General features: G+C 52.8%; 11 protein-coding genes across 11 annotated transcripts; 4 read left to right on the top strand and 7 right to left on the bottom strand.

Moving 5' to 3' along the window:
• Nucleotides 1-972, bottom strand: V1518DRAFT_409314 (histone-fold-containing protein). Its single transcript, XM_066902343.1, has 2 exons — nucleotides 586-972; nucleotides 1-534 (listed from the first exon to the last, which is right to left on the bottom strand). Exons 1-2 carry the CDS (start codon nucleotides 880-882, stop codon nucleotides 289-291), a joined length of 543 nt encoding a protein of 180 aa, XP_066762104.1. The 5' UTR covers nucleotides 883-972; the 3' UTR covers nucleotides 1-288.
• Nucleotides 973-981: 9 nt separating this feature from the next.
• Nucleotides 982-2,162, top strand: V1518DRAFT_409310 (Fcf2 pre-rRNA processing-domain-containing protein). The gene is made up of 3 exons (XM_066902342.1): nucleotides 982-1,148; nucleotides 1,203-1,371; nucleotides 1,605-2,162. Exons 1-3 carry the CDS (start codon nucleotides 1,060-1,062, stop codon nucleotides 1,974-1,976), a joined length of 630 nt encoding a protein of 209 aa, XP_066762103.1. The 5' UTR covers nucleotides 982-1,059; the 3' UTR covers nucleotides 1,977-2,162.
• V1518DRAFT_389666 (autophagy-related protein) lies at nucleotides 2,149-3,326 on the bottom strand (the record flags this gene model as incomplete). The annotated part of the gene is made up of 3 exons (XM_066901739.1): nucleotides 3,142-3,326; nucleotides 2,920-3,089; nucleotides 2,149-2,541 (listed from the first exon to the last, which is right to left on the bottom strand). Exons 1-3 carry the CDS (start codon nucleotides 3,200-3,202, stop codon nucleotides 2,149-2,151), a joined length of 624 nt encoding a protein of 207 aa, XP_066762102.1. The 5' UTR covers nucleotides 3,203-3,326.
• On the top strand, nucleotides 3,327-5,248 carry V1518DRAFT_409306 (Peroxin-3). The gene is made up of 5 exons (XM_066902341.1): nucleotides 3,327-3,600; nucleotides 3,657-4,271; nucleotides 4,324-4,410; nucleotides 4,459-4,903; nucleotides 4,958-5,248. Exons 1-5 carry the CDS (start codon nucleotides 3,452-3,454, stop codon nucleotides 5,033-5,035), a joined length of 1,374 nt encoding a protein of 457 aa, XP_066762101.1. The 5' UTR covers nucleotides 3,327-3,451; the 3' UTR covers nucleotides 5,036-5,248.
• Nucleotides 4,825-9,485, bottom strand: V1518DRAFT_409305 (uncharacterized protein). The gene is made up of 2 exons (XM_066902340.1): nucleotides 5,864-9,485; nucleotides 4,825-5,807 (listed from the first exon to the last, which is right to left on the bottom strand). The coding sequence occupies exons 1-2, from the start codon at nucleotides 9,360-9,362 to the stop codon at nucleotides 5,308-5,310; spliced, it is 3,999 nt and encodes a 1,332-aa protein (XP_066762100.1). The 5' UTR covers nucleotides 9,363-9,485; the 3' UTR covers nucleotides 4,825-5,307.
• Nucleotides 9,486-9,704: 219 nt separating this feature from the next.
• On the bottom strand, nucleotides 9,705-14,298 carry V1518DRAFT_409302 (PXA domain-containing protein). The gene is made up of 2 exons (XM_066902339.1): nucleotides 10,302-14,298; nucleotides 9,705-10,252 (listed from the first exon to the last, which is right to left on the bottom strand). The coding sequence occupies exons 1-2, from the start codon at nucleotides 13,997-13,999 to the stop codon at nucleotides 9,913-9,915; spliced, it is 4,038 nt and encodes a 1,345-aa protein (XP_066762099.1). The 5' UTR covers nucleotides 14,000-14,298; the 3' UTR covers nucleotides 9,705-9,912.
• A 5-nt stretch (nucleotides 14,299-14,303) lies between these two features.
• Nucleotides 14,304-16,951, bottom strand: V1518DRAFT_409298 (heat shock protein 70 family). Its single transcript, XM_066902338.1, has 3 exons — nucleotides 16,676-16,951; nucleotides 16,425-16,620; nucleotides 14,304-16,367 (listed from the first exon to the last, which is right to left on the bottom strand). Exons 1-3 carry the CDS (start codon nucleotides 16,797-16,799, stop codon nucleotides 14,672-14,674), a joined length of 2,016 nt encoding a protein of 671 aa, XP_066762098.1. The 5' UTR covers nucleotides 16,800-16,951; the 3' UTR covers nucleotides 14,304-14,671.
• A 174-nt stretch (nucleotides 16,952-17,125) lies between these two features.
• Nucleotides 17,126-19,247, top strand: V1518DRAFT_409297 (uncharacterized protein). Its single transcript, XM_066902337.1, has one exon. It carries the CDS (start codon nucleotides 17,216-17,218, stop codon nucleotides 19,151-19,153), a length of 1,938 nt encoding a protein of 645 aa, XP_066762097.1. The 5' UTR covers nucleotides 17,126-17,215; the 3' UTR covers nucleotides 19,154-19,247.
• On the bottom strand, nucleotides 19,162-21,299 carry V1518DRAFT_409293 (glycoside hydrolase superfamily). Its single transcript, XM_066902336.1, has 10 exons — nucleotides 21,122-21,299; nucleotides 20,975-21,061; nucleotides 20,734-20,910; nucleotides 20,473-20,625; nucleotides 20,388-20,416; nucleotides 20,126-20,337; nucleotides 20,037-20,074; nucleotides 19,933-19,987; nucleotides 19,743-19,880; nucleotides 19,162-19,693 (listed from the first exon to the last, which is right to left on the bottom strand). Exons 1-10 carry the CDS (start codon nucleotides 21,202-21,204, stop codon nucleotides 19,391-19,393), a joined length of 1,275 nt encoding a protein of 424 aa, XP_066762096.1. The 5' UTR covers nucleotides 21,205-21,299; the 3' UTR covers nucleotides 19,162-19,390.
• A 2,046-nt stretch (nucleotides 21,300-23,345) lies between these two features.
• On the bottom strand, nucleotides 23,346-25,896 carry V1518DRAFT_409288 (AFG1-like ATPase-domain-containing protein). The gene is made up of 4 exons (XM_066902335.1): nucleotides 25,370-25,896; nucleotides 25,183-25,319; nucleotides 23,455-25,132; nucleotides 23,346-23,398 (listed from the first exon to the last, which is right to left on the bottom strand). The coding sequence occupies exons 1-3, from the start codon at nucleotides 25,760-25,762 to the stop codon at nucleotides 23,641-23,643; spliced, it is 2,022 nt and encodes a 673-aa protein (XP_066762095.1). The 5' UTR covers nucleotides 25,763-25,896; the 3' UTR covers nucleotides 23,346-23,398; nucleotides 23,455-23,640.
• On the top strand, nucleotides 25,858-27,023 carry V1518DRAFT_409284 (uncharacterized protein). The gene is made up of 3 exons (XM_066902334.1): nucleotides 25,858-26,243; nucleotides 26,305-26,465; nucleotides 26,523-27,023. The coding sequence occupies exons 1-3, from the start codon at nucleotides 25,969-25,971 to the stop codon at nucleotides 26,969-26,971; spliced, it is 885 nt and encodes a 294-aa protein (XP_066762094.1). The 5' UTR covers nucleotides 25,858-25,968; the 3' UTR covers nucleotides 26,972-27,023.
• The last annotated feature ends 486 nt before the right edge of the window (nucleotides 27,024-27,509 follow it).

Here is a 27,509-nt window from a genome sequence, read left to right as displayed (position 1 = left end):
TTATTAGAAGCTCATTCATTAAATTACTTGCGAAATTTGGCTAGGACCTTGCTGTCGTCTCCCGCGACAAAAGACGCGCCGATTCGACCACACAGCTCGCCTACTTATGGTACACATAAATTGCAGACATCATGGTCTGGGATAATAATCTTACACAGATATAGCCGAGAACTCCGAAGCCAAAATGATGACACAAAACAAACAACGACACCCACCCGACACGAAAGATGAAACAGGACATAACAAAAAACTGACATGGCCACTCGCCGCGTAGCATAACCACACCGTTCAAGGCTTGCGGGGTGAGGGCACCGCTTCGTCGCGCGGGACGATGTCGATAAGGAAATCAAACATGTCGGATTTTTGCAGTGCGTTGGCGATGTCGGAGCGCTGCAGCGTGCGCCGCTTGTTCTCCTCGGCATGGATCCACGCACGCATGGTGAGCTCAGTGATAAAGATGTCGCAGCCCTTCGCGAAAAGAATAGGGGCCTCCGCTGAGATCATTTTGACGTCCTCATCGGCCTTCATGACTTTCTGTAATCAACCTGTTAGTGTCAAGAAGGAACACAAAAGAAACTAACCCACTTTTATCCGCGCAAGCGGCAGCTGGTGAATCTTGAACTCATGCTCGTCGCGCTCGATGTTGTTAATGGTCTCCTGCCAGTAGGACATCATGATGTTCTTATACTGTCCCGTGAGGCCCTGAGCAACGTTCGCGAAGGCACCGCCCACAAAGGTCTGGGCCGGCGCGCCGCCGGACGCAGCGACGGCAGCGGCGGCGCCGTAGTGGCCGCCGGAGCCAAGTAGGTGGTCGTACTGGACCTGTTGCTGCTGGGAGTCTACTACGCCGTCGAGCGAGGTGTCCTCAGGCTCTGCGTACATGGCGGGCTTGGGGTGGGGGAGGATGAGGGGCAATGCGGATGTTCGCGGGCTCGCTGGCGGAGGAACTGCGACGGCGCGGCCACTAACACGCGGCGTTTATGCCGCAAATACGCGATCTGGCGCCCGCAGTTTTTTTTTCCTTCACGAATTCGACTACTCGTCTCCATCCAACGTACCATGGAAGAAATCATCACCGACGCCGACCTCCGTAAGGCCGCCGTTGCACGCGTTGGCCCCCAGGATGCCGCCTCAAAAGTTTTGCAGAGGTATGTGGGTCAAGCCGTCCTCCTTCCCTGCTCGCATACTAACAACTCACGCAGGCTTCCAAAGCTGGTCACCGTACCTGTCTCTGGACCTTACCTTGCCAAGCAGTCCGGCGTCGTGAAGCTCAACACGTCCGCACTACTTCAGAAGTCGCTCGCAAAGAAGCAGAGTGCTGCGCCACGACCGGTCTTCGACCTCGCTAAGGCGAAGAAGGAAGCTCTCACGGTAAGTTCTCGTCCACTTGTTTGATTGGACCTGCGTCCACTTACCAGTTTCCCCCCTTCTTTCGAATGATGAGACTTATGCCATATATGATGCTTGAGGGATCTACCATCCCTTGAGTGCTATTTGATTAATAGCTTTATTGTCATAGTTACCCTGATGTTTGATTATGTTTCAAGTCGCCTTGACGACCGCAGGCCGCTCCTATGAACGCTCGTACTAATATATCTCTTCAGACCAAAGAATCTAACGCCGGTGACCGGTGGTTCAACATGCCTAAGACTGAGGTCACGCCGTCGATCAAGCGCGACCTGCAGCTGCTCAAATTGCGCAACGTGCTTGATCCCAAGCGGCACTACCGGCGCGAGGACTCGAAAGAGTTTCCAAAGTACTTCCAGACTGGCACCGTCATCGAAGGTCCGACCGAATTTTTCTCCTCTCGGCTTACCCGCAAGCAACGCAAGCAGACGCTTGCAGACGAGATCCTTGCGGACGCCGCTACGAAGAATTACTTCAAGCGCAAGTACGACGAGATCCAAGCTAGCAAGACTTCGGGCGGCAAGAATCATTACAAAAAGGTTAAAAAGCGTAGGACAAGGGGCTACTAGTCGTGTGGCCCTCAATTTGTATCATATTAGCATATGTAACGTGTTGCATTGGGTGGCGTTCTATGAGTTGGTTGTAGCATATACTATTTCAACTGATTACTCCGGTACTCCAGTCTAATTACGAAAAACGAGATAAATCTGTCTCGCCAGCCACCATAAATTAATATATCTGTCATTCCACCAGTATCTTCCGCAGAACCGTGCCCCACGACTCCTCCGTCTCCGGTGGGAGCGTGATTTGATACGGAAACGGATTTTCCTCCGCTGTCCTGATCGCGGGTATGTGCCCTTTGTTGTCATTTACAAACTCAATGACCTGCAGCAGTATAGTCTGTAGTTGCTTCTCCGCTGCCCGCGTCAAACGCGCGCGCTCGACGTCGTCGCACTCGGTTATGCACGACACATTGATCGTCCATTTTTCCCAGCAAATCTCCTCCTCCGACTTAGAAAACCACGCCTTGCGTGTGACTTTTTCGTAAAAGCTTACCACGATCTGTGCGTGCTTCACGTTCGTGTGTGAGCCAAGGCCTAACGATGCAAATGAAGGCGCGGGGATCGAGAATTGCTTCTGTCGTAACGGTCGTGCACTCTCCACGCCTTGTGCCGGCGGCGAAGTGATGTCTCGGAATGCAGGGCTCCGTCCTGATGCTGTTGCGCTGCCGACACCGTTGGCAGGACCTCCAGGCGCAGTATCCTGGACGTCCATGTCGCTGTTGTTGCCGGAAGAGTACCCGCTCGACACGTATGAAAACGAGTCCGTTATCGACGGCTGCTGAGCTGGCCGTCTGTACGTCACGGCGGCCTGCTGCTGCTGCTGCTCATGCTCCTGCTGTTGCTGCTGTTGCTGTTGCTGTTGCTGTTGCTGCTGCTGCTGTTGTTGTTGTTGTTGCTGTTGTTTCCGCTGCTGTGACTGTGCAGCCGACTGAATCTGCCATACGCCGACTGCCGCAGTGGCGTCGAGCAGCGCCGTCAGACGCGACAGCTTTTCTGCAATTAGTGCATCCAACGCAGAATCCTGCACAGACGGGAAAGTAACATCGAGCACCTCCTGCGGCGGCGAGACGGGACGCACAAGGTTGAAGAGTCGATGGAACAAAATGGTGTGAATGACAGCTGCAATGGCGTTAGAGAGCGTTCGCTACTCCGCCGTGCAACATCCACGTACCTTTTAAAACATCGCGGATCAGTGACCGATCGAGCACGATGTCGACGGTGACGAGATACATGCGATCGCGGCTATTGTGCTTGGTGGAGTGCTTGGCTCAGGCTTCCTCGAACACGATCTCGAAGCAGCAGCCACCAGACTCGATCACAGCTATCACGTGAAACAGTCTCGAGCCGCACGCCGCACGGCGTCTCGGTCTCTAACTGTCTGTGGCGGTGCAACGCTGCGCCACGCTGCGCCTGCGCCTCTGCAGCGCCTTGATCGTCACTGCTCTCCCCCGCAATATCGCCAAGCCATCCCCCATCGCAACATGATACCCGTCTTCGTCCGCCGCCATCGTCGAAAGATTACTGCACTCGTAGGCATTGCCGCGCTGTCGTACTACGCGTACAGTGCCCTCCGTGCCAAGATCCGCGAGTGGCAGACGCAGTTCTCCACCGCGGCAGCAGGCAGAGAGAAGTGAGTTCTCCACCCCACCCTTCACATCACCCCTCACCCTCTAACGCTAGACCTAGTCTCCGACGACGATTCGAGCAGAACCAGCGCGATGCAGCATTCACGGTTGCCGCACTGCTATCTTCCCTCGCGGAACCCATCGCGAGAGAATTGCCTGTCGAGGAAATTACCCACGCACTACAAGCCAAGCGTATGCCGGCAACATCCTCACAATCACCCACTTTATCTTCAGCAACGTCATCAGTTGTATCGGATAATACCTCAGTGGTCTCTGCTACCTCATCAAGCGCAACTGTCATCGACGTCGAGTCGTCGACAACCGAAGTCCGTGCTGCGGCGCGGCAGTCCAAGAAGGAACTCTGGAATGATCTTAAGGTCGCCTCCGTCGCACGAGCGATTTCGCTCATTTATGCGATTTCATTGCTCGTGTTTTTCACACGATTGCAGCTGAACTTGCTCGGTCGGAAAAACTACATCGACTCGGTCATGGCGTTGGCGCGTGACACGGCAGGTGGGCGAAATAATGACGATGACGACGAAGCGGGTTACGAGACGGATATAATCGATCACGAAGTCAATAGGCGGTTTTTAACGTTTAGCTGGTGGTTGCTGAATCGTGGATGTCTTAGCATCGTCGACTCTGTGAAGCGCGCCACTGAGTCTGTGTTTTCCAGGTTCGTTTCATCTCCTGGTCAGCTCCATCAAGTCATTCACTAATTCTATCAGTTTAACGCCTCGTACCGAGCTCACAGTGGAAGAACTTCAAAATTGCCTAAACGCCGTACGCACCACGGTCGACGCGGAACTCCAAAAGTCAGCCCCCGATTGCTACATTCCACGAACCCCGACTAACACAAACAGCTTTCTCCCCATCCTCCTTCCGACCACACCCGACGACGAAGCATTCGTTCTTTCAAATAACCCCTCTTCTCAACATGAGTTTGAATCCACACCAAGCCGTGAGCTCGCGATTGCGCCGCGCCTCGAAGCACTGCTTGACGAAGCTAGAGATCTAATCGAGTCTCCCAACGCTCACTCCGTCACCACAACGCTTCTGAATGAGAGCTTTGCCATGCTGGTACAGGCGCTGCAGCTGCATTACTACTTCAACTTGTACGACTCCGTACCGACACCGTCGCCCCTGCAATCATCAACCACAGCCGCGGAGCAAAATAGCAGCGAGAGATTCATTGAGCTTGACGATAGAGCCGGAACCACCGTTAAACTTGCTAGTTTACTGGCAGGTATTGCGCGACAATCACGCGAGATGACCCTCGGTGACGATAGCGCGAACCAATACCTCCTCGTACGTGTTCAACTTTTTCTGACCGAAACACGGCAAACACTGACCTTCATACAGGGAATGAACAACTTACCCGAAGTTTCCGTATTCAGCGCCGTTGTGTACTCTAATTACGACATGCTCGACAACTTATGACCTCATGGCTTGTCACGACGTCTCACTCTGAAATTCTTCCTCATGCATTTTGATGACCGGCAATATGTATCCGTAGATATAAATCAACACATCAGAGATTTATGCCGCGCGTCCATTTACTAGACCGGATATATTACAAAAGTGGTGAAAAGATGGAATAACTTTCAAACCCAAATTGCGCAAACCCAACTAACACAAAAAACAACTCAAACCATTTTTGACACCAACGAGACCTGCCCAGTAAAGATGAAATTGTAAAAGTAAAGAATTAATCAACCCGGACTAAGCGACGTCTCGCTTTCAGTGGAAGGAGTACGGCCATCTGCCCCCAGCGTTTCCATCTTCATCGAACGGATCCACGGGTCATCCAGCAACTCGATTGCGCTCGCGCGCTTGTAGGGGTCTTGTTCAAAGCACCGCATCAAAAATTGCCGACCCATTTCGCTCATCTGATCGCTCGTCGGCAGTTGGATCAAATGCCCTGCCGCGATTTGGTACATAATCGCCCACTCGTTGTCGAGGTTCGCCCATGGCCGACGGCCTGTCGCCATCTCGAGTACACAGCAGCCCATTGACCAAATATCAGCACTGCCTTGCCGGCCTGCACCGGTGCCAGTGATTACCTCCGGAGACATGTACATCGGCGTGCCAGTTAGACTGTTCATGTTTGTCTTTGCTGTCGCGTCGGCACGCGTCATTCCCTTCTTGGCGATCACTTTGGCAGCACCGAAGTCTACGAACTTGATCACGCCCATATGGTCCAGTAGAATATCTGAGACTCACGTTAATACACCACTTACTCATGCCAAATCCAAACCAGGAACTCACTCTCCGGCTTGATGTCTCTATGAACGATACCAGCCTCGTGAAGATACGCAAGACCCTCCAGCATCTGAAGCGTGTAAACCTGAATCACGGACTCATCCTCAATGCGTCCATGCTCAAGCAACGAGCCCAACGATCCGCCTTGGCAGTACTCCATGAAGATAAACACTTTCTCTCTGTGCACCTCCACTCCGTAGTACTGCACAATATTCGGATGACTGAGCATTTCAAGCACTGTCATCTCCTCCTTGATCGATTTCACGATGTGCCGGATTGACTGTGAGTCCTGAAGACGGATCTCCTTCACCGCCATAAGATCGCCAGTCTCCAAATTAACAGCTGCGTACACGCTGCCAAATGAGCCGCCGCCGATAAACCGACCCTGTTGCCACCGGATGTTGACGTTTGAGAATGAGGAGGTCAAAAACATGAGGTACTGAGTCTCCGTGGTACTGTCGTCGAGAACCTTACCGACGCTCCGCTGCTCTTCTAACTGTAACCTTCTTGCCTCCTCTAATGGCGCCAACTCTCTTAATCTCTCTTTTCGCACAGCCTGTAACGACGACTCGTCATCCGCTTCTCTCTCATTCGGGGCTACAATCGCTTTTTCTTGCTTCTTCTGCTCTAAAGCTGCCGCAGCACTAGACCGCGCACCCATAATATCGAAATGCGAAATTAGCAACGTCATGCACCCGGCTACTTTCTGCCTCAGCCGCGAAAATTCCTCGTCGCTCACTGTCAAGATATTCGTACCTCGCGTCATCTGCATCGCGAACTCAAGTGCGTTCACAGACCACTGAAAGGTCTTTTTGTCGGATGCCACACAATCGTCGCAGACGAAACTTACCCAGTCAATGCTCAGCAGCACGAGTTTCGACGCGCAGACTCCCCGCCGACTTGAGTCCAAATATCGCAGCGCTCTCTGGCCAATTTCACGAGCAAACACAAAATAGTGGTTCACCATATCCTGGCATCCGTAACCACGCGCTTGCTTGCGCACGATATCGGTTGATGTCATAATTAGAATCGCGAGCTTGTAGAATGTCTTTCGAATCCGCATGAGCTCACGGTCAACGCGGGGATAGTTCGCCCGTTGCTCAGTCAGCAGTGTGACCGTTTCGCCAGCAACTTCCGTGAATATATTCCTACACGCGACAAGTCGCGACACCGCACCATCCGCAACTAAGCGAAGACGTCCTGGCTTTAGATCCAGCTGTAACTCGGGAACGTCAATATCGACGGACGCACCGCGCCATTGCAGAGGCTCGGAGGAGACCATAATCAGTATGTATGAATAGTCGTCTGGCTCTGGCCGCCGTAGAAATGGCCGCAGAATATCTCGTATATAATCTGACTGGCTGATCAACGAATTGCTGCCAAACATATAGATGTTTTGTGACATGAGCACAGGCGACTTCACAAGAAAATGGCCCGACGCTACCAACTTATCCAGTAACCGCGGAGTTTGTGCCACGTCAAGCGAAAATTCGCTTGCGTTTTCGTATCTGAGATCCAAGATCCTTGAAAATCGTAACAGTTTCCGGTGAAATCCACGAACATGCTCAATAGTGCCCAAGTACCATCTGTCCAATTCGGCCTGTGACATGGCAATTGGACCCTTGAGCTGAAGTTCAAAGTAATTCGTTATTCGCAGCGACAATTTCGCTGCCAATGCGCAAAACTGTTCAGCGAGTTCCAAGTCCGCGCTTTCGACATACATGCCGACATTATCGAAAAAGTTGTACTCGTTTTCCGCAAATTCTGTTTCACGAAACGTCTTTGAGAAGGCTCGACCCTTACCGGATCGAATCAGTTTCCGGTTAAGCAGCTCTAAGTAAAACTTCAATGCATCCAGAAATTGATTATCAAAGTTCTCGTCGATCACAGTGGGAAGTTCCCATCCTTCTTTAGGCTCGGAGAGCTCAAGGTATTCACGCTTTATATTCAGCGCGAGCTGCACAAAAACCTTGAACTCTTCCAGCGTCTGGTCGATTTTCTTCATAGTAAATGTCTGTATGTTGCGGGCGTAAAGGACGCGAGTGCGCATGACCTCCTGAATGAGCCGGGTGGGGAAATTGAGCAAGATTAAGAGGTCTTCAAGGTATGACGGTAAGTGCATGGCAGCAAATTGCTGGCCTTGCTCGATTGTCGTCTCCCGAGCCCTGGCAATTAGCGGTTGAAGAGTCGTCAAGATATTGCTCTTGAATATCTTGTCAAGATCCGATTCCTTGAAAATGCGCTCGATAAAGGGGACGCCATCGCCGGCGGCGTTCTGTAGAGTGGGATCGGCTTCGGGTAGTCGTGTGAGATCAAGATCATCATTGCCCGTCCACCGCTTGAAAGACTGTATTTGCGAATGGATACTCTCCGAGACGGTAACCCAGGCAATTAATGCCTCACAACGGCTCTGGAATGCTGGTGACGCTGTAGACGGTTTGTCACGTCGCATCGCCCTTGAATTCCGATATAGATTTTCACAATTCTCGACCTTGCGTAAAATATCCTTGATCTGCTTCTCTGGTGGGTCTGGGCACTCATCCTTTCCTCTGATGCGAAAATTGAGAACTTCCTCGACAAGCTGATCCACGCTGCGTCGAGCATCGATGATGATCTGCCGCTGCAGCGCGAAACTGCGGCCAAAGACTCTAGACCGGATCTCGATCCATATTTCAGTTTCTGGTGAAAACGCTCCTTTGTTCTGCCCAGTTTGCAGTTTTCGCTTTTCTGACCGGACCACCTCGCCGGTAAGGACTGATGTCAGCATCGCCTGCCACTCCAGCCGTTCGCGGTTTTTGGGATTCTGCAGCTCGTCAGACGACGGTCGGATCTCTCGCGTGGGTGTTATAGCCGCAGTAACATTGCCGTACGGCGCGAGGTTGGCCTGATCAAAGTCAAACTCGACGTCAGATCCAAGGTTTTCCAGCGACGGCGTACTATCCAATGACGGCGTGTTCTCGTCTTCGTAGTCGAAGTCGTAGGCCTGTGCAATGCTGCGGGTGTAGTACTCGTCGTCGAGATCGTCCCGCATCTTCTGCAGGTAATATTGCTGCTGTGCCTGGAAGTCGTCTGTAGCGCGGGGCACATGCGTGCTGCTCATACTGGACTGCTGTTGACGGCGCTTCGAGGTGTGCCGTGACGCGCTTGACGAGCGGTTGTTCCTTCGCGTGGCGTCGCTCGCGGCTGTGGCTGCTAGTGCGGGGTGCCGCTGCGGTGCATATGTGTTTGACGGCACCCTATTTGGAGTTGGTCGCACAGGTGCGGTGGCAGAAGCTGCGGAAGCACCAGTTGCTGACACCGCCGCGCTCGACGATATCGCCGGCCCCGCTGTGGAAGTGGTCGCGGTCGACACAGGAGACGCAGACTGCTGAATTGACCCGTTCGCGTGAGACGTCGCCGATATCCGGGCTATCGGAGGCTGTTGCTGCTGCTGCGGGTGCGAGTGTTGGGACTGCTGCTGCTGCGGCAGCGGATCAGCGGCTAGTCCGCTCGCAAACGTCACCATTCTTGCCAACACAAAGACACAGCTATAGAGCTGCGTGGGTTCCTGGTGAATCTGCCAGTGCAGCAGGCGGGGACTGCGGGAGGGACCGTGGGCCGGCGAGTTGGTGGGGAATGGGCTATATCAGCAGCAGTGTGGGCTGCACTATGCCAGATGCCCGCGGCGCCAGTGGCTCGTGCGGTCCACCACGAGTCAGCGCAAGTGGGTTTTGTGCATTGTCTGCAACGTCTCGTTAACGTCGTCGCCTTGACTTTTGCGGATCCATCGTCCGCCGCACTCTGGAGTCGTCATTGGTCGGACCGCACTCCACGGCCATGCACTGTACGCCCTTCTGGGCCTGCGCAACTGCTTCAATTGCCTCGGAATCATACAGGACTCCGCGACTCTTTGTGCGGTTACCGGCGGGAACAAATAACACCAGACATGCTACCACACTCTCCGAACTCAGACTCTGATATGTATCTATCGTACAATAACAAACTACGCCCAACACGATGCTCTCCTCCAAAATACAAAGTTGAAAACTATATGTAGCACACTCAGCTTCCTCCATTCACCGGTCGTCCCGCAATTCCGGGAAGAGTTGCAACACAACCTCGTCCACAATGATGCAAATGATGTGCAGATTCAAGATTCTGTTCTGAAGCATCGCAAACAGTCGCCGCGACCCGTGCTTCGCGTTTGATGTTCCTAGAACTTTCGCAAGAGAGTCTTGGATTAGCGTCATTAACAGGAATCCGGCTTCGCTGGCTGTCTTTGCCTGCTCCTCCGGTGTGGGCCGAACATGCTGTGTGTTACGACTACCATTCGGCCATATGCGCTCCCGCACCCCGTTGAGAATGCCCAATACCGTGATTTCTTCGGTCAAGCCCAGGATCTGTTCCCGAATTTTCCTATAATGGCATCAGAATAGTCCCTTCAGTCAAACAATGGAATGCATACCGCTCAATCGTGCCTCCGAGTAGTTGCTGCAACAAGGCCACGCTGGCTCGTCCTCGTAGACTCCTCGTGGGATCAAACAACTCCAAAAACAAGTCGCAAATCGGCTTTATGAACGGTGCGTCTCCGCTCTTGTAACTCGTCTCTTCCTCAAATGAATTCAATTCGGCTTCGACCTCGACAATACCAGATCCAGATGTGGGCTGCTTGCTGCCAACGAACGATCTGCGCCGTTCGCCGCTGTAGATCGACGATGCCTCCGTCAGCGCCGCGCTTTTCTGTGTTAAGACGCTCAAATTTCCGCTACTATTTGTTCGTATATGCCGCGGTTGCGCTGGCAGCTGTAATCGTGACGCTGCGTCCGGGCTGACTACCACGGTCGCCTTTCCTGTTCGCGATGCTGTTGCCGCAATCGCAGCCGCACTTCGCAGTGGTTGCTTGATCGCTTTGTTGTACGCCGTCGTCGCGGTAGGAAGATGTGTAGCATAGTCAACAATGAAGTTCCCAAAGATGTCGTCCATGCCGTCTGTAAGCGAGTTATACAACCGCGCAACAAAGTCTCCAGACTGACCACCTTCGTGATGCACTGTCTTGTCATCGCCATTAATCGATGGTACAGCCCGCTTCTGTTGCGCTGTCGCCAATGCAGCGGCAGTAGCAGCAACCGTAGACTTGCCACCGCCATTCCCCATGTGTGGGGCACTGTCCTCTGTATCAGAAGCATATCTGTGAAACTCCTGGGACGACAAGAACGTTCGAAACTCGCGGTTATGGCACACCTCCGGGATCTGCAGAAGTGCACAGAGATAAGCCTCAAGCGCGACTTTTCGAGTTTCGACAAATGACTTTTGGAAACTCAGCATTCCAACACTCTTCTTTGGGAAGTCAAGCTCGTTGACTTGGGGAAACCGCCGTCGAAGATGCTGGTGCAACTTGTAAAATTCGCTGTACCGCCGCGCCACGATCCAGTTGGCCGAAATTGATCCATCGTATCCAAGACGCTGCACCTCGATAATATACAGCGCATATGCTTTGCCGTGGTCGTCCGACCCGCTCACGGCAGAGTTAATCCTGATATTAGATCGCCCGTAAAGTCCATTGTCGCTTTCCTGGACAATATACTGCTGTCGTTGTAATTCTTTCCTACGAATCTCGCGTTCCACAATATTTTTCGATTTCTTGAGAATCCGTAAATCCGCGACATTATTCGTCAATTCAGCTTTCTGTAGCAATTTCTCTAGAACAGCATCCTCGTTCAAGAGTTTGTTGATATCGTCCGTGATCCTCTCAATTGCTTCGGTAAGTCCCAAGTCGCCTGGATCAGCTTGATGTATCGACATGTCGTCTGCCAGGTCGGCGCCGTCCGCGTCCATCTCGTCCTCGGATGAAAAGCTGTCATCAGAGAATATCTCACGCGAAGTCTCCTCAAACAGTGCACTGTCTGGCGGGAAAATATTATTGTTGTTGTCCGTATTTTGTGTGCCAAAGAGATCCGGCTTGGCTGATGCGCCCTTATTCGTAGCAGAAGGTGTGGCTGGCGGACTTGCTGTATCCTGTGGTGTAGCATTGACACGGGTTGATTCTAGCGATGATCGAGGGGATATAGATCGCACGCTATCTGCCACAAGAGCTTCCTCATTCGTTGACGACGGCTTGGTGTTCATGGCAGACGATCCCGAAATCGAGCTACTCGCGTCGTCTGCGGCGTTCGCAGTGGGCCGCGAGTGCATAATATCATCAAGTGCCGCCTGAACTGCCTGCACCACATCGTCTTCGGGTTCAACCAAAACCGAAACGCCGTCGCGATTCTCGTCAATACTCCGCCGGTCGACTGCCATATACTCCGGGTCTATATTGAGTTTATCTCTTGCTTGTGTATCTCCAAGTTCTGAGTCGTTCAAGTCCAAGTTGTAATCATCGATCATGGCTTTAGGAGGTGGCTCAGTTTCGGGATCCGTAGACGTTAGATACTTTAAAAAGACATCCGACTTTTTGAACTTTGGTAAATCAATGTCCTGAAGAGTCTCGTAAATCTGTGATTGAGCGCGCATAATAGCCCGTCTCGCACTCTGATATTCGTTTACCGGGCCGTCCTTGTTATCCAAGAACGTCTGGACGGTGTCCTTCAATGGCTTTGGAATATCAAGAACGCTGTCATTGAAATATGTGTTGTAGATCTGGTTAATGTCATCTCTGTCTGCAGAACTAAATGTTTCCGAGGTGCTCCACGTTACAGACGATTCTGGGTCATCGTCGCTATCATCGATGTCTTCTTCCAGCGGATTCTTGAAACCGCTGACAACGAGATAGAACTGAAGCAGCACCGTACGCCGCTGCCGATCCATAAACTCCATAAAATATGATAGTCCCGCAGACGAATTTAACAGCTGCTGTACCGTGTAATCTTCGCGCGGGTCATGATTAGCCGGTTGAGAAGATAACTGCTCGCCCGAACCCGCGCGTGTCTTCCGCTTTGAGGGCGTCATATTCTCATTCGTCAAGTCCAGGATCTTTGAGTCGATAAGCCGTCGGGCGTTTTTCAATCGGCGTATGTACAGTTCGTCATTACTGTCCTTCATCGCGCGCTTCAGCTGCATTGTAATGTCATACCGCAAGCGCCGGGCCTCAGACAAGAGTCCACATTGACGAATCCTGCGCATGAACTTTTCGTAGGTCCGCTCATCCGACTTTGCCGTTAATCGCACGGTAGCTGACTGTGAATTGCCAGTGACGGGATTTGCGTGTTTGTCAAGTGCCGCCCGCAATCGCTGCACTGCCTTCCGGTCCTGCAGCGTCTTGCTAGCAAATCGCTGTATAAGAGCATTCCACGTATTCGGCTCCTGTGCAGCAGAAACAACGGGAAGAATAACCACAAACGACACGATCTCGCGCACGAGGATAAAAACTGAGCGCGACCGAGCTTCTTTGTCGGGCAGTATGTATGGCAATATGCTATCCACGAGGCTGCGTATCCACTCCTTTTCCGCCATAACCGGATCCGGCGCCTTGACGGACGCGGCAGGATGTAATTCGCCATTGTTGTACTTCTCCGCAAGCACCTGGTCAAGCTCGCGGGACTCCGTAAACTGCTTATTCAGATTCTTGCCGCGCAGCGCTGTCTCCGCTGCTGCAAACTCGGCAACGTGCTTCGTCAGAATCGGAATCAGTTTTTGCATTGTGAAATTGACAAAATCCACGCGTCGCAGGCGCTCCTGGATCTCCTTGACTGCAGATCGGATTGTGTTGTCGACTTGAGCCGGGAACGAGCCATCGGCGGAGATCTGTGAGTACCAGGATAGAATGAAGTCGCGCAGGATATACTGTATGATCAAGTCTAACGACTTTGATATCTCCGACTGATCGGCTGCCGCGGCATTGCCAATCGTCATCTGCTTGAGTTCTTGGTCCGCCGCTAGTAATTTGAGCTCGTTCTCCCATGCCAGCGGCTTCGTGAAAGCATACGTGGGAAACCGCACTGTGCGATACTTCTCCCGCGATCTCTGCGCCGGCGACGTGCGCTTGTAGAAATATCCAACCGCCGCAAGCGAGAGAAGCGAGCAGGTTACAAGGCCAAGGATGAAGAACTCGACCGCGACCTGGGCAGTGTAATTGTTGCGCAGGAAGATGCCGAACGCGAGTGCGAGGGCGACACCCGCTATCGCTGTCGACCGGGGCACCCGCGTCTCAAGTCGCAGTGGCATGGCACCAGCAAGCAATGTGTTGCACCAGCAAGCAATGTGTTGTCGTATGATACTAGAGGATGCTCAGACGGGCTCTTAGGCGGTTGGCACCGTCGTGGCACTGATCATTGTAACTCTCGGTGCTCAGAGCATGTGCCTAGACAGTGCGCAGGACTCTCCTACTTGAACAAAATATGAATCTAACAAATCGATAGCAAGCGGCACGTATACCAAAAATGCGAGGTGGAATTCAACACTTGATCTGCGGTCACCAGCGGTGTAAGGGGCGAAAGATGTCTGGGTTCCTCTGTAGGGCGGCGACGGCGTTGGTTATATCGGGTACTGTATTTCGTTTTCGTCATCACATTCATCACGTTTTCCAGACAACGATGAACCTGTTTTGATTCACCAACTCGCCGATTTCTTCTAATTCTTCAGCATTTCATATGCTGTTCATCGAGATGTTTAATAATATAAGTTGGTATCACGAACAGCAACCAGGATCCTGGCTGGTGTCATATATATAAATCTATGTTACAAAAAAACTTATGAAACCCGCCGCCCACGTTTCATCAACCACCTTCCGCCAACAATCGAGATAAAACACATATACAGAACCGTCCGACAGAATAGCGTAACGGAGATTGAGGAAAAAATTTTAAACGCCGAATGTAGTTGAACTTTGAGATAAAATCACAATTCGTCATGGTCAGGTGCATCCTCATCCTCGAAGTCGCCGGTGAAGCCACCACCAGGAGCACCGCCATAGAGCTTGCTCGTGATCGGGTACGCGGTCTGCGACAGCTTCTCGCGCTGCTCTTCGAACTCCTCCTTGGTGGCAGTAGGGCCGTTCTCGTCGATCCAATCCATGGTCTCCTTGACAGCCTCCATAAGAGTCTCCTTGTCTTCATCCTCAATCTTAGATCCAAGACCGGTTTCAGAGTCATCGTTAAGTTGGTTACGGAGGGAAGACGCGTAGTTCTCAAGGCTATTCCGGGCCTCGATCTTCTCGCGGAGCTCTTGGTCGGCCTCGGCGTACTTCTCGGCCTCCTCAACCATGCGGTCGATCTCCTCCTTAGATAGACGGCCCTTCTCGTTGGTGATGGTGATAGCTTCAGACTTGCCAGTTCCCTTGTCAGTGGCGGAAACCTTCAAGATACCGTTGGCATCAAGCTCAAAAGACACCTCAATTTGGGGAACACCACGAGGAGAAGGAGGAATGCCCGTAAGCTCGAACTTGCCAAGCAAGTTATTGTCCTTGCAAAGTGTGCGCTCGCCCTCGTAAACTTGGATGAGCACAGTAGGTTGGTTGTCGGCCGCGGTCGAGAAGATCTGGGACTTGCGAGTAGGAATAGCGGTGTTGCGGTTGATTAGCTTGGTCATGACACCACCAGTCGTCTCGATACCAAGTGTTAATGGGTTGACATCAAGAAGAACGATGTCCTCGACGCCCTCCTCGCCAGAAAGAATACCGCCCTGGACAGCGGCGCCATAGGCAACGGCCTCATCAGGGTTGATACCCTTGGATGCCTTCTTGCCGTCAAAGTACTCCTCGAGAAGCTGCTGGACCTTGGGAATGCGAGTGGAGCCCCCAACAAGAACGATGTCGTCGATGTCAGTCTTCTTCAGACCAGCATCCTTCAGGACCTGCTCGACAGGCTTCAAAGTCTTCTTAAACAGATCGTAGTTGAGCTCCTCAAACTTGGCACGGGTAAGAGTCTCTGAGAAATCGATGCCATCATGGAACGCCTCGATCTCAATGCGGACAGACATCTGAGAAGAAAGAGTACGCTTGGCCTTCTCAACCTCACGCTTTAGCTTGCCGATAGACTTCGGGTTGGTGGTGATGTCAAGAGAGTGCTTCTTGTTGAAGATCTTGGTGAAGTGCTTGATCACGCGGTTATCGAAATCCTCACCACCAAGATGGGTGTCACCAGCAGTGGCCAAGACCTCAAAAACGCCAGACTCTATAGACAGGAGCGAGACATCGAAAGTACCACCGCCGAGATCATAGACGATAATCTGACGCTCGCCCTCACCCTTGTCGAGACCGTAAGCAATGGCAGCCGCAGTAGGTTCGTTAACGATACGAAGAACATTCAGGCCCGAGATGGTACCCGCGTCCTTAGTAGCTTGGCGCTGGGCATCGTTAAAGTAGGCGGGAACAGTAACAACGGCGTGGGTAACCTTCTTGCCGAGATAGGACTCCGCGATCTCCTTCATTTTTCCGAGAATCATGCCGGAGATCTGCTCTGGGGTGAAGGTGCGCTCCTCATCACCGACCTTGACCTCGACAACTGGCTTGCTGTCCTGGTTCTTGACGGTGAAGGGGAAGTGCTTGAGATCTGCCTGGACATCTTTGTCAGAGAATTTGCGGCCGATCAGACGCCTGATTAGGGTTAGCATGCAACGCAGGACGTATTACAAACAAGATCACGATGCTTACTTAATATCGAAGATGGTGTTGATCGGATTAGCAGCGGCCTGGTTCTTGGCGGCATCGCCGACAAGACGCTCCTCGTCGGTAAAGGCCACGTAGGATGGGGTAATACGGTTGCCCTGGTCGTTGGCGAGGATCTCGACACGGCCGGACTTCATCACACCGACACAGGAGTAGGTGGTTCCAAGATCGATGCCGATGACTGAACCGAGGTTAGCAGTGCGCAAGTGCAAACAAAGTAAGAGATCGAGACGTACCAGTGCCATAAGAGTCCGTGTCGTCGGCCTGCACGCCAGGGAAGACAAAGGGAACGGCACCGAGGAGGAGCGAGTAGAGAAGGACGGACCAGAAGATCCAGACACGTGAGGAAGCGCGCGCCATTGTGAGAGCAATTGATGCACTTGACAGAGGACAGTAAAAGGGGTGTAAAAGGTAGAAGTGAAGGAAGCGAAGGCGAATGAGAAGGCGGCGCGGCGCGTGTTATAGACGGGCTGCGCACGGAAAGGCCACTGTGGCATTTCGCGTGCTGCGCGGCACAACCGTCTCGCGTTTGCGCCACAGAGCATTCGACGCGGTTCGACGCGTCCGGCAGCGTGTCCACATCTGCGCAGTGCCCAGTTCTACGCGCTTCTAGCACAAGCCCCGTTGTTTGTCAACTTGCGTGTGTCTGGCGGCGCTCAACGAAGGCGCTCTCCCTGAGAGGATCACGGGGTCCGACAGGCCAGGACAAGCCCAACCGACAGCTGCCAGGCTCACCGCCGGCCGCTCCCGCGTGTTCTACTCTGCCGTTCTTCGTCATGGATCTGCCTGCGTCTGACGGTGACTCACAGCGCCCCACACAGGGTCCCATCCGCTCCGCCTCCTCTGCCGCGCTCAAGCGTGTGAACTCCAAGCACTTCGTGGTCTCAAACACCTCTCGCGCGCACCTCCGCAACTCATCGACCCGCCTCAACGTTAACAAACTCAAGCTCACGCCGTTCAATGCGCCATCTGTCACCCAGGAGCAGCCGGTGCCTACTGTGATCACCCCGTCGCCAGTGCAGGCATCTGCAACCGACTTTATACCCTCCCACGCCGCACTGGCAGGGCAATATGGCGTGCTAAATCAGCAGCGGCAAGCAGATATCAAGCGGTCCAAGAGCTCCGATGCGCTTACCCACCACCGCGAGGGAAGTTCTCTTGCGCTGGCCGGCCGGAAGGGCTCGCGCGCTAATCTCGCGCAACGGCGCACGGCCGGCTTGAACATGCTCACTGCCGCGGCCGCACAGAAAAAGAAGAATGAGAAGAAGCGAGCCGCAAAGCAAGCAAACAATGTTGCTGAGGAAGACGAAACAGAAACGGAAGATGACGAGGACGACGGACTGAGCATGCATGTTGCGCCGAGACAGCCTACTGGGTCTTCAATTGCTACTGTCGACCAGGAGCGTCAAGTTTCGCAGGCGTTGATGACGGACGCAGACCAGGAAATCAATATGCAACAACAGCGCACGTCGTCGTCTTCTGCGCCTACGTCGGCCACTGCCTCGTTATTGAGCTCTCCGGTCACACAGGAAAGTGCCATCAACCTCGCACCCTCTGCTCAGACGACAAAGCCTGATCTCGAGCAAGTTCAACTGATGACTAAATCTCAACCGTTTGTGAATGAATCTGGTGCTACACCGGTACTGCAGCGAGATGAAGTTACCGTTCCTAGGTCTGCCACTCTATCCCGGAGTATACGCGCGGAGCCGCCAAAACTAGCGCAACCGCCGTCACAACCAATAGCCGAGCGGCAACATAGCAGCCTCGCTGCCGACGCGCGCAAGAATGTGAATCCCAGCTCTAGCGCCGCAGGCGAGTCAATCTTGCAGTCCCGCTTCATCGTCGACAAACCAGCCACACGCAACGCACTCTCGCCGACAGGCGACCACGGTGACTCTCCACAAACACAACAGCTCGGCGTGTCCTCCTCCGCCGACTCTAACGCGTCGACATGGCAGCCCACGAATCCCGACATTGGCGTGTCGCAACCGCTCGTGCAAACACCTGGTGCAACAAACACCTCCGTCCAGTTCAACCCGCGAACGCTGTTGATCACGGACGAACAAGCCTCTGCCGCCGCGTCTGCTGCCGCCAAGGCAGCGCTTGCGGCTATTGGTAACACTACAGGCTATGGCGGCCAAGCGTCGTTGGCCGAGGTGGCCAACACAACGCGCACCGGCATTGGCAGACGCGTGCGGCATGTCCCAGGTTTCACCGAGGGTCACGGCAGCGCAGCTGTCACGCCCGGAAGCGATGGGCGGTACATGGACGACTACTTCAGCGGCGCGGGCGGGCAATACACGCCTATGACGCGCAAACTTTCTGGCGCGTCGGCGACCTACAGAGAGCTCGACATGCTGTCCAAGGAACTCAAGAATGTGACCCGATACCGCGATCCCGTCGCAGAATCTCTCGATCGGGTGCGTGCCATTATCAGCATGCACGGCGAAGACCAGATCGACGGCGGCAAGACAAAATGGTTCATGGGCGACAATCCGGACGACGTCGACGCGGAGATTGCAGAGGTTAGAAAGCTATTTGCCGCTGATCACGCTACCGTTACAGAGGAGGATGTTTCACACGCATTTGAAAAGATGTGGACCGGGCAGTGGAAGCTCGTCGAAGAGCGTCCGCTGCCCACAAACAACGTGCGTGCCACGCCAATGCAACAGAAGCAGCAGCGGATCGTAGCTGATTTACCAACGCGGGGATGAGTTAACATGTTCGATAATTTTATAGGCGTTTTATATATGGCGTTTTGCGTGTAATTTAACATAAAGTAATTTGGAAACCCGAATTATACAATTATTACGCAAGTAGTTGGTCCGATATCTGGACCCTAGCAAAGTACTATGTGCTCATAGAGTTTGTTTGATCACAGGCACAGTACGCGAAGCATCCAGCTAAGAACGTGACTGTGTCGAATTACCGACGCATGATACTCTAATACTCTAATAGCCGCACTGGCCAGGGTACTGTCTATCTGTGAGCGGCGAGGGCATGATTCCATTGGCCAGCAGGGCCTTAAAGTCCCACTCGATCGCGTTTTCGGTCTTCCAGCACCAGAAGATCCAGCCCTGGCTGTTGTGCTCGTACGCATCAAGCTGGGCCTCAACGTATCGTCGCGAGTTCATCTTGTCAGTGTCTGACCAGGTGGAGAAATCCCATCGGGTCTCGCAACTGCCGTAGAACGGGCTGCTGTCGTAAGAGCCATCGTAGCGCGCCCCTCGGTTGACGCCATTAAGCCATTCCGCCTGAGCTGTGTTAGCAGCATTCTCTAGTCCCAAATAGAAATCAACTTACACAGTCGGTCAGAGCCGCACTCCATTCACCGACAACGGTCCACAATTCGACCTCGGCAATCATAGCGCCAACGCCGCAAGCAACCGCGATGTGCGTGTCAACGTCGCGGCTAAGCTCACCGGCGGAGAAAACCTGATACTGTCAAAGTGTCAACGTGAGTGTCAACAAGAGCCGGGATTGTGGCTATTACCTGATGTGTATCGAGAATGACATGGGTGTAGTCGGGGTAAGTCATAAATCCGTTCCTACATTCTATGTCAGTAAATACTTCGCATCAAGCACAAGAATACTCACCACGCGGGCGGCGACTGGAACGCATCGTGAATGGCAAGCTGTCCCGTCAGAGAAAGTAATCAACGCTATTCGGCACATCATATGCATACCACAATATCAGAGTTGCCGCGAAGAGTCGAGTACGCGTACTGGTAGTACTGGCGGACGAGATCCATGTTCATTATAGTGCCGAGAGGCTCGTTCACGGGCTGGATGGCCACGATGACATCGTTCCATTCGAATGCCGAGTATGTGGCAATGATCTGATCGAGAACGGAGTTCGTGAGAGCCAGGTTATAGTCGGTCTGCCAGTTGTAGGAGTCTACGTCGGTTAGCATAGGCGCTCTTATCGTACTGTTGCATGAGGCACACCTCTTAGTCCGGAATTGTCAAAGCCGTTCCTATCAGGATTAATTAGTTCGTAATCTTGGAAGGTAACACGAACTCTGGTACTCACTGGGAACCAGGGGCGCCGTGAAGATCAATCCAGACCTTGATGTTAGCAGCTCGAGCCCAGCCGAGCGCTCGCTCGAGGTAGGGGATCTGGCCCTGAACGTATGGATCGCCAGCACCTAGCTGGAAAGCCCAGTAACCGATGGGAATGCGCACACTAAAGTTCGAAAAGTGGGAGATTAAGGTTAGCCACACGAACTGCACTATAACCGCCGCTTGTACAGCCAAAGTACGCCGCACCGCGGCAGGCACGAGGAACACGTACTGGTTGAGGCCAGCGGCAGCCATCTGAGTGAAGTCATCCTGCGTAATCCAGGTGTCCCAGTGGGTTTGCAATTGGGCCAACGCCTCGGCCTGGCCGAGGTACTGAGTGAAGTGGTATTCGTCGACGGGGATGTTGCCCGAGCTTTCGAATTGGCGAAACAGGCTGAGGTTGATATAGCTGTTGGAGACGAGGATGGTCAGTTATGCGAGCTGTGGGCAAGCGGAGAGGGAAGGTGTCGTACGGCTCCAACACGAACCAGCCGCCAAGGTCGACACCGCGGACTTTCTGGCCGAGGCCGTAGCCGAAGTTAAGCCATCGCTTCTGGGGCCTGCGAAGGAGATGTGAGCCAGTGGCCGGGGAACGCGGAGCGGGAATAAGCTCGACCTACGTGTCAGGCGTGGGCGAGGCGGCGACTATGGAGAGAGCGCTGGAGAGGACAAGGACGAGACGGGCGAGGGATGTTCGAACCATCGCGGACGTGTGCTCGAATCGACGGTGTGGCGGAGGGAGTGGGGAGGTAGGGAGCGTGGGGTGGGAAGGGGGGAAGGAGGGCGGCCGCGAGGAGCAGACCTGGGGAGGCAGAGCTGTCGGGCCGTAAATAGCTGCAGCTGCTGGGCAGGCCGAGTCGAGCAGCAGTGCTGCGCTGAGCCCGCCGCGGGCGCACCGACCCCCACCTGAGTTCGCGCTAGCGCTCGCTGCGTTCCCACAATGCGGCCTTCCGTTCCCGCCTGCGAATGCCCAAATGGGTTGCAGTGGAGCGAATGCCATGGCGTTGGACGCGTCCGCCGCTGCCGCTTCTGCTCTGCTCAGTGCGGAGTCCACCCCGCCTGAACGGCTGAAGGCTGTCACCCTCGGTCCACATCGCAGCATCTTGACCAGCCGCGCACTAGGGCCGCGCCGTGTGCTTCAATGACGCAACCGTGCAGCAGCCACTTGACGGCGCTGCTGTCCACGATTCCTCTGTGATCGTCGCTGCGGCGGCAGGTACGGACTGCGTGTCCCCGCGTCCGCGGCCGCGTACTTGCTGTGGTCATGGTCACTGGTCAGTGTGTGCAGTTTTAGAAACGAGCCATTACGTCCAGCCTCTGCCTGTGTTCTCCCGGAGCGTGGCTAAGGTGGCTGACGTGAGTAGTGCCAAGTACGGCCCGTGCGGCTGAGGAACTCTATTTTGGAACGTGGACAACCGCCGCAGAGCACGCGGCTCCGTTTGTCAGGTTTGTCAACACGTGCCTAGGCCCCCCTTGCTGTCCATCATGCCCTCGAATTGAAAACTCTAAGACAGTGCGTGCATCCCAAAATGAAGGTTCTGCGGTTTGGAATGGGCCAGCACTAGTCTGGAATCTATGTATTTCTTGGCTTGCAAAATAAATCTTGTACAGCTGCACTAGAAAGTCTGTTCACACCACCGGCTCCTTGGACGAACATGCCATTAGCAGCTTGTCTACCGTCAAGAAGCAACAGCCTAAGACAGTAAATGGGCAGCGACGGCAGACGAGTAGCTAGAAGGAAGAGAAGTGGAGAAGAGAAGAGATTTGTCGAGCGACCCGAAGAGGAGTCTCGCAGCAACAGGTGCGGGACGTGTCACGTCATACCGTGACACTGAATTCTCAAAGTCTTGAAGATCAATCACGCGAATGCATGACACGCGCCAAACGATGCAAGCAAGCAGCACGGAACGTTTGTTCCGTCTCTGTTTCGGTCGGCCCCTGTACGCAGCTGTAAAAATCGTGAAATTTTATTCGCATATGCTCTTCTGACAGCCAGTTTATTAAGTCATTCGCAAATGTTAGCCCGGCTATTGCCGGTTGCCAGCTAATAGACATACTTCTGATGCCCAGACTTGCCGCTCACTTAGGCTCTTGCCTTTCGACATTTGGGATTGGAGGACAGATAAACGCTCGCGTATCTTGTTAGCCCAGATATTGGGTATGTTACCTATGCTGCAAAAGCAGCAGCGCGACAAGAAGAGGAGCGAACGTCATGCAAAGGCTGTCGTCTGTAACTGCACACCGCTCCGCCGGAGTAAGCTACCCGCTTTATTTCCTCACTCCTGCAACGTTGACCGCATATTGAGCAGCGGTTTGGACCGTCTACTTTTATTTCACAATGTCATATTGTTTGTCCTAGACCTTCGAAGGTTCCTTGACCGCAACTCCGGCCCGCTGCGCTGTGGAATCGCCATTGCTCTCTCAAAGTCAAGAAACACACTTACCTACTTGCGCGGTGCTTGTCAGAGCAGGTAGCAATGAACGTTAATTCAGTAACTTCGCATCGCTGCGAAGTTGTTGGTAAACGTGCTAGGAAATAGAGTTTGAGTCTCAACACCGGGGGAGGTTGGGGGGCGCAGTTCCTGAACAGATGCGAGAGAGTCATCTCTTGGAGATCATGATAAGCACGGGAGGCGCGATCAATCGCAACGGAGCGCAAACGAGCAACATCAGCAATGCAGCATAATTCATTGAGCGAGGCTACTGTGCTCTTCTCTGTTAGTTTGCGGCATATATATATAATCAACAGAGTTGAGCGGATTTAACTCTGCCGCCGGATATACGTCAGTTACCCGCCTTGAAACCTTAATTGATATGCTGCAGGTCTGGATGGCCATTGCAAGCGCACATTTACAATCTGCTTGGCATGGGGTTGGTATTCCTGGGGTTCGCCGTTCCTGTGGTCGCTGTCAGTCAGACGGCACATCAAGTCGACTTGACGACGGCTACAGACAAAGATTCCTCCTGGTAGCAGTCCGACTCAGAGGCGATTGATTGATGGCCTTTGAATTCCGCGAAGTCGACAGCAAATTAGTCTGCTTCGTATGTCCACCGCCTAACCCTGACTAAGGAGTGAATAGTAATCGGATTTTTTTTAAAATTACCGCACTCTACCCATCCAAAAATAGTAGACTTTCCTCTAAGAATCCTTGTCATATGCATCCGAGCCTCTCATCCATCGACGCGTCTCGCTGTCTCGCTTCTTGCCCGGGCCCCAGTTCACCATCGACCATATATGCGCGACACTGAACTTGGGCGGTGGCTCGAGCTCTTTTCTATATCCACTTGCTTCGGTATGTCCCCCGTGTCGTGACAATCTAGTCAAGCTATCGTCCGGCGGCGCGGGAGTTAGCGTGGACTTAGCGGTCTCCCACGTCCGCAGGCTGTCGTCAAGCGGCAGCCAGTTGTCTGTGCTCCACCACGCCTCAGACCCCGTCATCTCCTTCAGTCTTGAGATCGCGCGCCGATACGCAAACCGCTCATCCTCGCCCGTGAACGCCGCGGATCTCGTAAAGTCTTTGCCTTCTGCTTTGATTCCTTCACCAGCGTCGTCCACAAACGCGGAGAACGTCTTCTCGGTTTCTGAGTATGACGACACGTTCGGTCGATATGGGCTCGTCAGGTCCTGTTCAACTTCTGAATACATCTCCAGCTCGAGCGAGTCGTTACTATCGTCCTGCCCTTTCTCCGCAACACCTTCACTCGTCACCACGTCTGCCGCTCGTATGTTGCCGACCTTCATGTCCGGAAAGAACAAATCGTCCACGTTGCTTGCCGCTCGTATCACAAGTCGAACGCGGCACTCATACAACGCGTCTAGCAGCGTTATCAGTCTTCGAGCTTGGTTCTTGTTGATCACCCGCAATTCTGGTACGTTGTCTAGTATCAGCGTGTGATAACGAGACGCCAGCGTAATGTAGTCGGCCCCCGCTAGAGGCGCATCGCAGAGCACAGCAAAGTCGAAAAACGCGATCCGGTCCTTCTGCCACGGAATATGCAAAGTGCGCCCGTATACCGTCAGCTCCGCCGTCTCTCCCTCCTCACGAAAATTTTCGGTTCCGCACACTGCATTAACCGTTGCATTCCAGTCCTCGTCCGAATCTACACCTGCCACCCAATATCGCTGAATCTGCTTATCTCCCTCGCTTAATGCTTCCTGAGCTTCCGCGCAAAGTATATTACGCCAATCGTTCGAGCTCCGCATGTCATGCGATGCGCAGCGTGCTTGTAAGATATCGTAAAACGATCGAAACTGCGACTTCTTATACTCAGCCGAATAGAGCTCCTTCGGCAGCCTGTTCGACGTTGCAACTAGCACTCCCCCCATCTTGAAGTAATAAGTAAACAACGTCTTCACGATCTTTGCCGCAGCAATATCCGGTAGCATAAATTCATCCAGCATAAGGATGTTACTCTCTTCAATCAGTTCGTGTGCGATTTTCAGTAAGACGAACTCATTCTGCATATTTATACGTGTCTCGCTTTCGAACTTGCGGCTCTGGTTGCGCTGGGATTGCCGATGGATGCGCGCATATATCGACAGCATGAAATTGTGATAGTGCCACCGTTTCTTTGATGCATGTGGCAGAGACGCCGCGAAGAGGTCCATGAGCATCGATTTACCGCTGCCACTACATAGCTGTCAGTATAATATCGGTATAGTCAAGCAAAGGGCTTTTACACTTCTCCGTGAACCATTAACCCCTGAGGAGACTTGATATTGAAGATTTCTTCTTCCGTCGTTAACGTCCGGATCAAGGCCACTGTCTGTCGTTCGGGACTGAAAAACGGAATCCGGCTCGACTGTTCGTCTGATCTCTAAGTTGGGTCAGAAACAATGCACCGTCCAGGCTTGCATAAGTGCATACCTCGAGCAACTCCGCTAATTTCTCAATTTGTCGCTGAAAGTCCTGTGGTGGGGTGTAATCCTTCACGCGATAGTACAACTTCTGGAACTCAATCGCTGCGCGATGCTGCGCTTCATCAGGCCGGAGGCGTTCAGATTCGACATAGTGTCGGTACAGCACCAGTGGATCGGTGATTGTCAGACCACCATCAACTATTTCACCAATAGCACTAGCTGCCGCGTAGTTTCGTCGAATAACCAACTGGGACGATCTGCCAGGTCGTTCACTAGCGGCGACCAAGATACACCGTAGATCCGAGCGAAGTGGGCCACGCAGTTCATATCCCGGTCGCCATAGCAATGTCGTTTTAGAAGGCTTTCCAAGTCGCCAACACAGCGCGCATATTGACACCATGCTCTCTCCTACCTATATCGCGAGGACTTAGTACCTAGCAGCGAGCTCTCGTTGGTGATCACAAGCAGCTGATAACAATCCGGAAGTAGCCGCTGGGAGCAATTGTCATGCGTGCGGCTCTGGGCTTGTCGGTGTTGCGATGATGAAGCCCGCATAATTAAGCCCCATCGCTCGCAATGTCCTTTATCTAGTGCTGAGCTTGAATTATGCGACCGCCCTATATCATGGCTGGTAAAGTTGTTGACTCAGCTATTTCCTTTGTGTACAATTCCGTCAAGGTCGAGATTGCACCTCATCTCACATCCTCGCTTTCTCACGATGCCGTCGTCAAGTTCCCGCCGTTTGTGAGCTGGGTTTCGCGATTACAGTCAAGTCTGCAAAGTTCGCCAGTCAGAGGCGGATATGGGAGCACCGACCCGCCATCATACTACGAATTGAAAAAAATAAACATTACTAGTGCAGACTTTTTTGGATCAAAGAAGTATGCAACGCTTGCCAGTACCGGAACTTGCAGAATCAGGATTTCTAATTGATTTCTGCAGAGATAAACTTGGGTTTTTGAAACTAGATGCATTGGTCGAAAACGATAAAGGGAACAGGCTTCCCGGAATTGTGTTTTTGCGTGGACAGAGCGTGTCGATACTTGTCTTACTATACCCTTCCGAACAACCAGACACTGATAATCTGGAAGATCTAGATGATTGTAAGTGCGATGAGCTATCTTCAGATCATTAGCAAGGGCTGACCTCAACTTATCCAGCTCAAGCGCAAGTTGTATTAGTCGTGCAACCTCGCGTGCCTGGCGCGACAATGGCAATGGTGGAAATCCCCGCCGGGATGTACGACGCTAACGACGCTTCTTCATCTGAAGGTGGCACATTGAAGTACACCGCGCAGCGCGAACTCAAAGAAGAGTGCGGAATTGAGATTACTCCAAAGGAATTGCGCCCTCTGTATACCACAAACGGAGGCATATACATGAGCGCTGGAGCATGCGACGAACAAATGCAGTTCTTTGTATGCAAGAAAGTGCTGAGTGTGGAGGAAATTCAGATGTTGGAAGGAAAATTCGGGGGCGCAGAGGAGGAAACTGGAGAGCGAATCACAGTGAGAATCTTGCCATTCAGTGAATTGCTGACTGCGACTCAGGACTCAAAAACGCTCTGTGCATTGGCATTATACGCCGGAGCGAAGAGACACAACAAGTAGCAGTAAGTTGAAGTAATCATTAATAAAGACCTTAGAATATACTATGTTCCAGAGTGCTTTGCAAGACCCCTACATGCGGTTTATATCAGCGGCAGTCATATTTTTCTATACCTCCAGTGCGCTAAAGTTTTGCTTCGCTTGATCAACATTCGAGGTCCAAAAATAGCCATAAAGCCAAATTCGATCATCTGCGTGAATACGCTGACAATCTCCTTCGTCGGTAAACCAGTTCGGTCTGAGCGATGAGCAAAGACAATGTCGACGTATTCGGGCTTCAGAAACTTCAACGACTTATTGATACCCTATAAGCCACATTATAATTGATTCCGTTATAGCGTACTGCTTCCTGCGTACGTTAATCAAGCATTTACGAGAACTACCGTGTCCAATGGGGCTCTTGTTTCCAAAACCGAAGAACAGCGCGGTTGAAACGACTTAGTCTGATTTGGTCCACTCAGCTCCATCAAAAACATGCCGAAGACGGTCTCGCATTGCTCATTGGCATAAACTTCGGCTTGAACTGCTGTTGGTAAGAAAT

Source organism: Limtongia smithiae (genome assembly GCF_038497785.1).
Source record: "Limtongia smithiae strain NRRL Y-17922 unplaced genomic scaffold V1518scaffold_1, whole genome shotgun sequence".
Taxonomy (NCBI): Eukaryota; Fungi; Ascomycota; class Lipomycetes; order Lipomycetales; family Lipomycetaceae; genus Limtongia; species Limtongia smithiae.
The sequence above is the reverse complement of the archived record's forward strand: the minus strand, read 5'-3'. Positions and strand labels throughout refer to the sequence as shown.

Excerpts from the sequence above, each read along its gene's own strand:
- V1518DRAFT_409305 (XM_066902340.1), bottom strand. The coding sequence starts at position 9,362 with ATGGTGACGTTTGCGAGCGGACTAGCCGCTGATCCGCTGCCGCAGCAG. Across the intron at positions 5,808-5,863 it reads TAGAGACATCAAGCCGGAGA|ATATTCTACTGGACCATATG; the intron begins GTGAGTTCCTGG and ends CGTGAGTCTCAG.
- V1518DRAFT_409310 (XM_066902342.1), top strand. The coding sequence starts at position 1,060 with ATGGAAGAAATCATCACCGACGCCGACCTCCGTAAGGCCGCCGTTGCA. Across the intron at positions 1,149-1,202 it reads GCCTCAAAAGTTTTGCAGAG|GCTTCCAAAGCTGGTCACCG; the intron begins GTATGTGGGTCA and ends CAACTCACGCAG. Across the intron at positions 1,372-1,604 it reads CGAAGAAGGAAGCTCTCACG|ACCAAAGAATCTAACGCCGG; the intron begins GTAAGTTCTCGT and ends ATATCTCTTCAG.
- V1518DRAFT_409302 (XM_066902339.1), bottom strand. The coding sequence starts at position 13,999 with ATGCCACTGCGACTTGAGACGCGGGTGCCCCGGTCGACAGCGATAGCG. Across the intron at positions 10,253-10,301 it reads CTCGGAGGCACGATTGAGCG|GAAAATTCGGGAACAGATCC; the intron begins GTATGCATTCCA and ends ATGCCATTATAG.
- V1518DRAFT_409314 (XM_066902343.1), bottom strand. The coding sequence starts at position 882 with ATGTACGCAGAGCCTGAGGACACCTCGCTCGACGGCGTAGTAGACTCC. Across the intron at positions 535-585 it reads TGCCGCTTGCGCGGATAAAA|AAAGTCATGAAGGCCGATGA; the intron begins GTGGGTTAGTTT and ends GGTTGATTACAG.
- V1518DRAFT_409297 (XM_066902337.1), top strand. The coding sequence starts at position 17,216 with ATGGATCTGCCTGCGTCTGACGGTGACTCACAGCGCCCCACACAGGGT.
- V1518DRAFT_409293 (XM_066902336.1), bottom strand. The coding sequence starts at position 21,204 with ATGGTTCGAACATCCCTCGCCCGTCTCGTCCTTGTCCTCTCCAGCGCT. Across the intron at positions 20,911-20,974 it reads GGCTGGTTCGTGTTGGAGCC|CTATATCAACCTCAGCCTGT; the intron begins GTACGACACCTT and ends CGTCTCCAACAG. Across the intron at positions 19,988-20,036 it reads TTCCAGTCGCCGCCCGCGTG|GAACGGATTTATGACTTACC; the intron begins GTGAGTATTCTT and ends CATAGAATGTAG.
- V1518DRAFT_409306 (XM_066902341.1), top strand. The coding sequence starts at position 3,452 with ATGATACCCGTCTTCGTCCGCCGCCATCGTCGAAAGATTACTGCACTC. Across the intron at positions 3,601-3,656 it reads GCGGCAGCAGGCAGAGAGAA|TCTCCGACGACGATTCGAGC; the intron begins GTGAGTTCTCCA and ends CGCTAGACCTAG. Across the intron at positions 4,272-4,323 it reads ACTGAGTCTGTGTTTTCCAG|TTTAACGCCTCGTACCGAGC; the intron begins GTTCGTTTCATC and ends TAATTCTATCAG.
- V1518DRAFT_409284 (XM_066902334.1), top strand. The coding sequence starts at position 25,969 with ATGCGACCGCCCTATATCATGGCTGGTAAAGTTGTTGACTCAGCTATT. Across the intron at positions 26,244-26,304 it reads GACTTTTTTGGATCAAAGAA|AGATAAACTTGGGTTTTTGA; the intron begins GTATGCAACGCT and ends TGATTTCTGCAG. Across the intron at positions 26,466-26,522 it reads TCTGGAAGATCTAGATGATT|CTCAAGCGCAAGTTGTATTA; the intron begins GTAAGTGCGATG and ends CAACTTATCCAG.
- V1518DRAFT_409288 (XM_066902335.1), bottom strand. The coding sequence starts at position 25,762 with ATGGTGTCAATATGCGCGCTGTGTTGGCGACTTGGAAAGCCTTCTAAA. Across the intron at positions 25,320-25,369 it reads AATTAGCGGAGTTGCTCGAG|AGATCAGACGAACAGTCGAG; the intron begins GTATGCACTTAT and ends GACCCAACTTAG. Across the intron at positions 25,133-25,182 it reads TTAATGGTTCACGGAGAAGT|TGGCAGCGGTAAATCGATGC; the intron begins GTAAAAGCCCTT and ends ACAGCTATGTAG.
- V1518DRAFT_409298 (XM_066902338.1), bottom strand. The coding sequence starts at position 16,799 with ATGGCGCGCGCTTCCTCACGTGTCTGGATCTTCTGGTCCGTCCTTCTC. Across the intron at positions 16,621-16,675 it reads CACGGACTCTTATGGCACTG|TCATCGGCATCGATCTTGGA; the intron begins GTACGTCTCGAT and ends ACCTCGGTTCAG. Across the intron at positions 16,368-16,424 it reads AACACCATCTTCGATATTAA|GCGTCTGATCGGCCGCAAAT; the intron begins GTAAGCATCGTG and ends AACCCTAATCAG.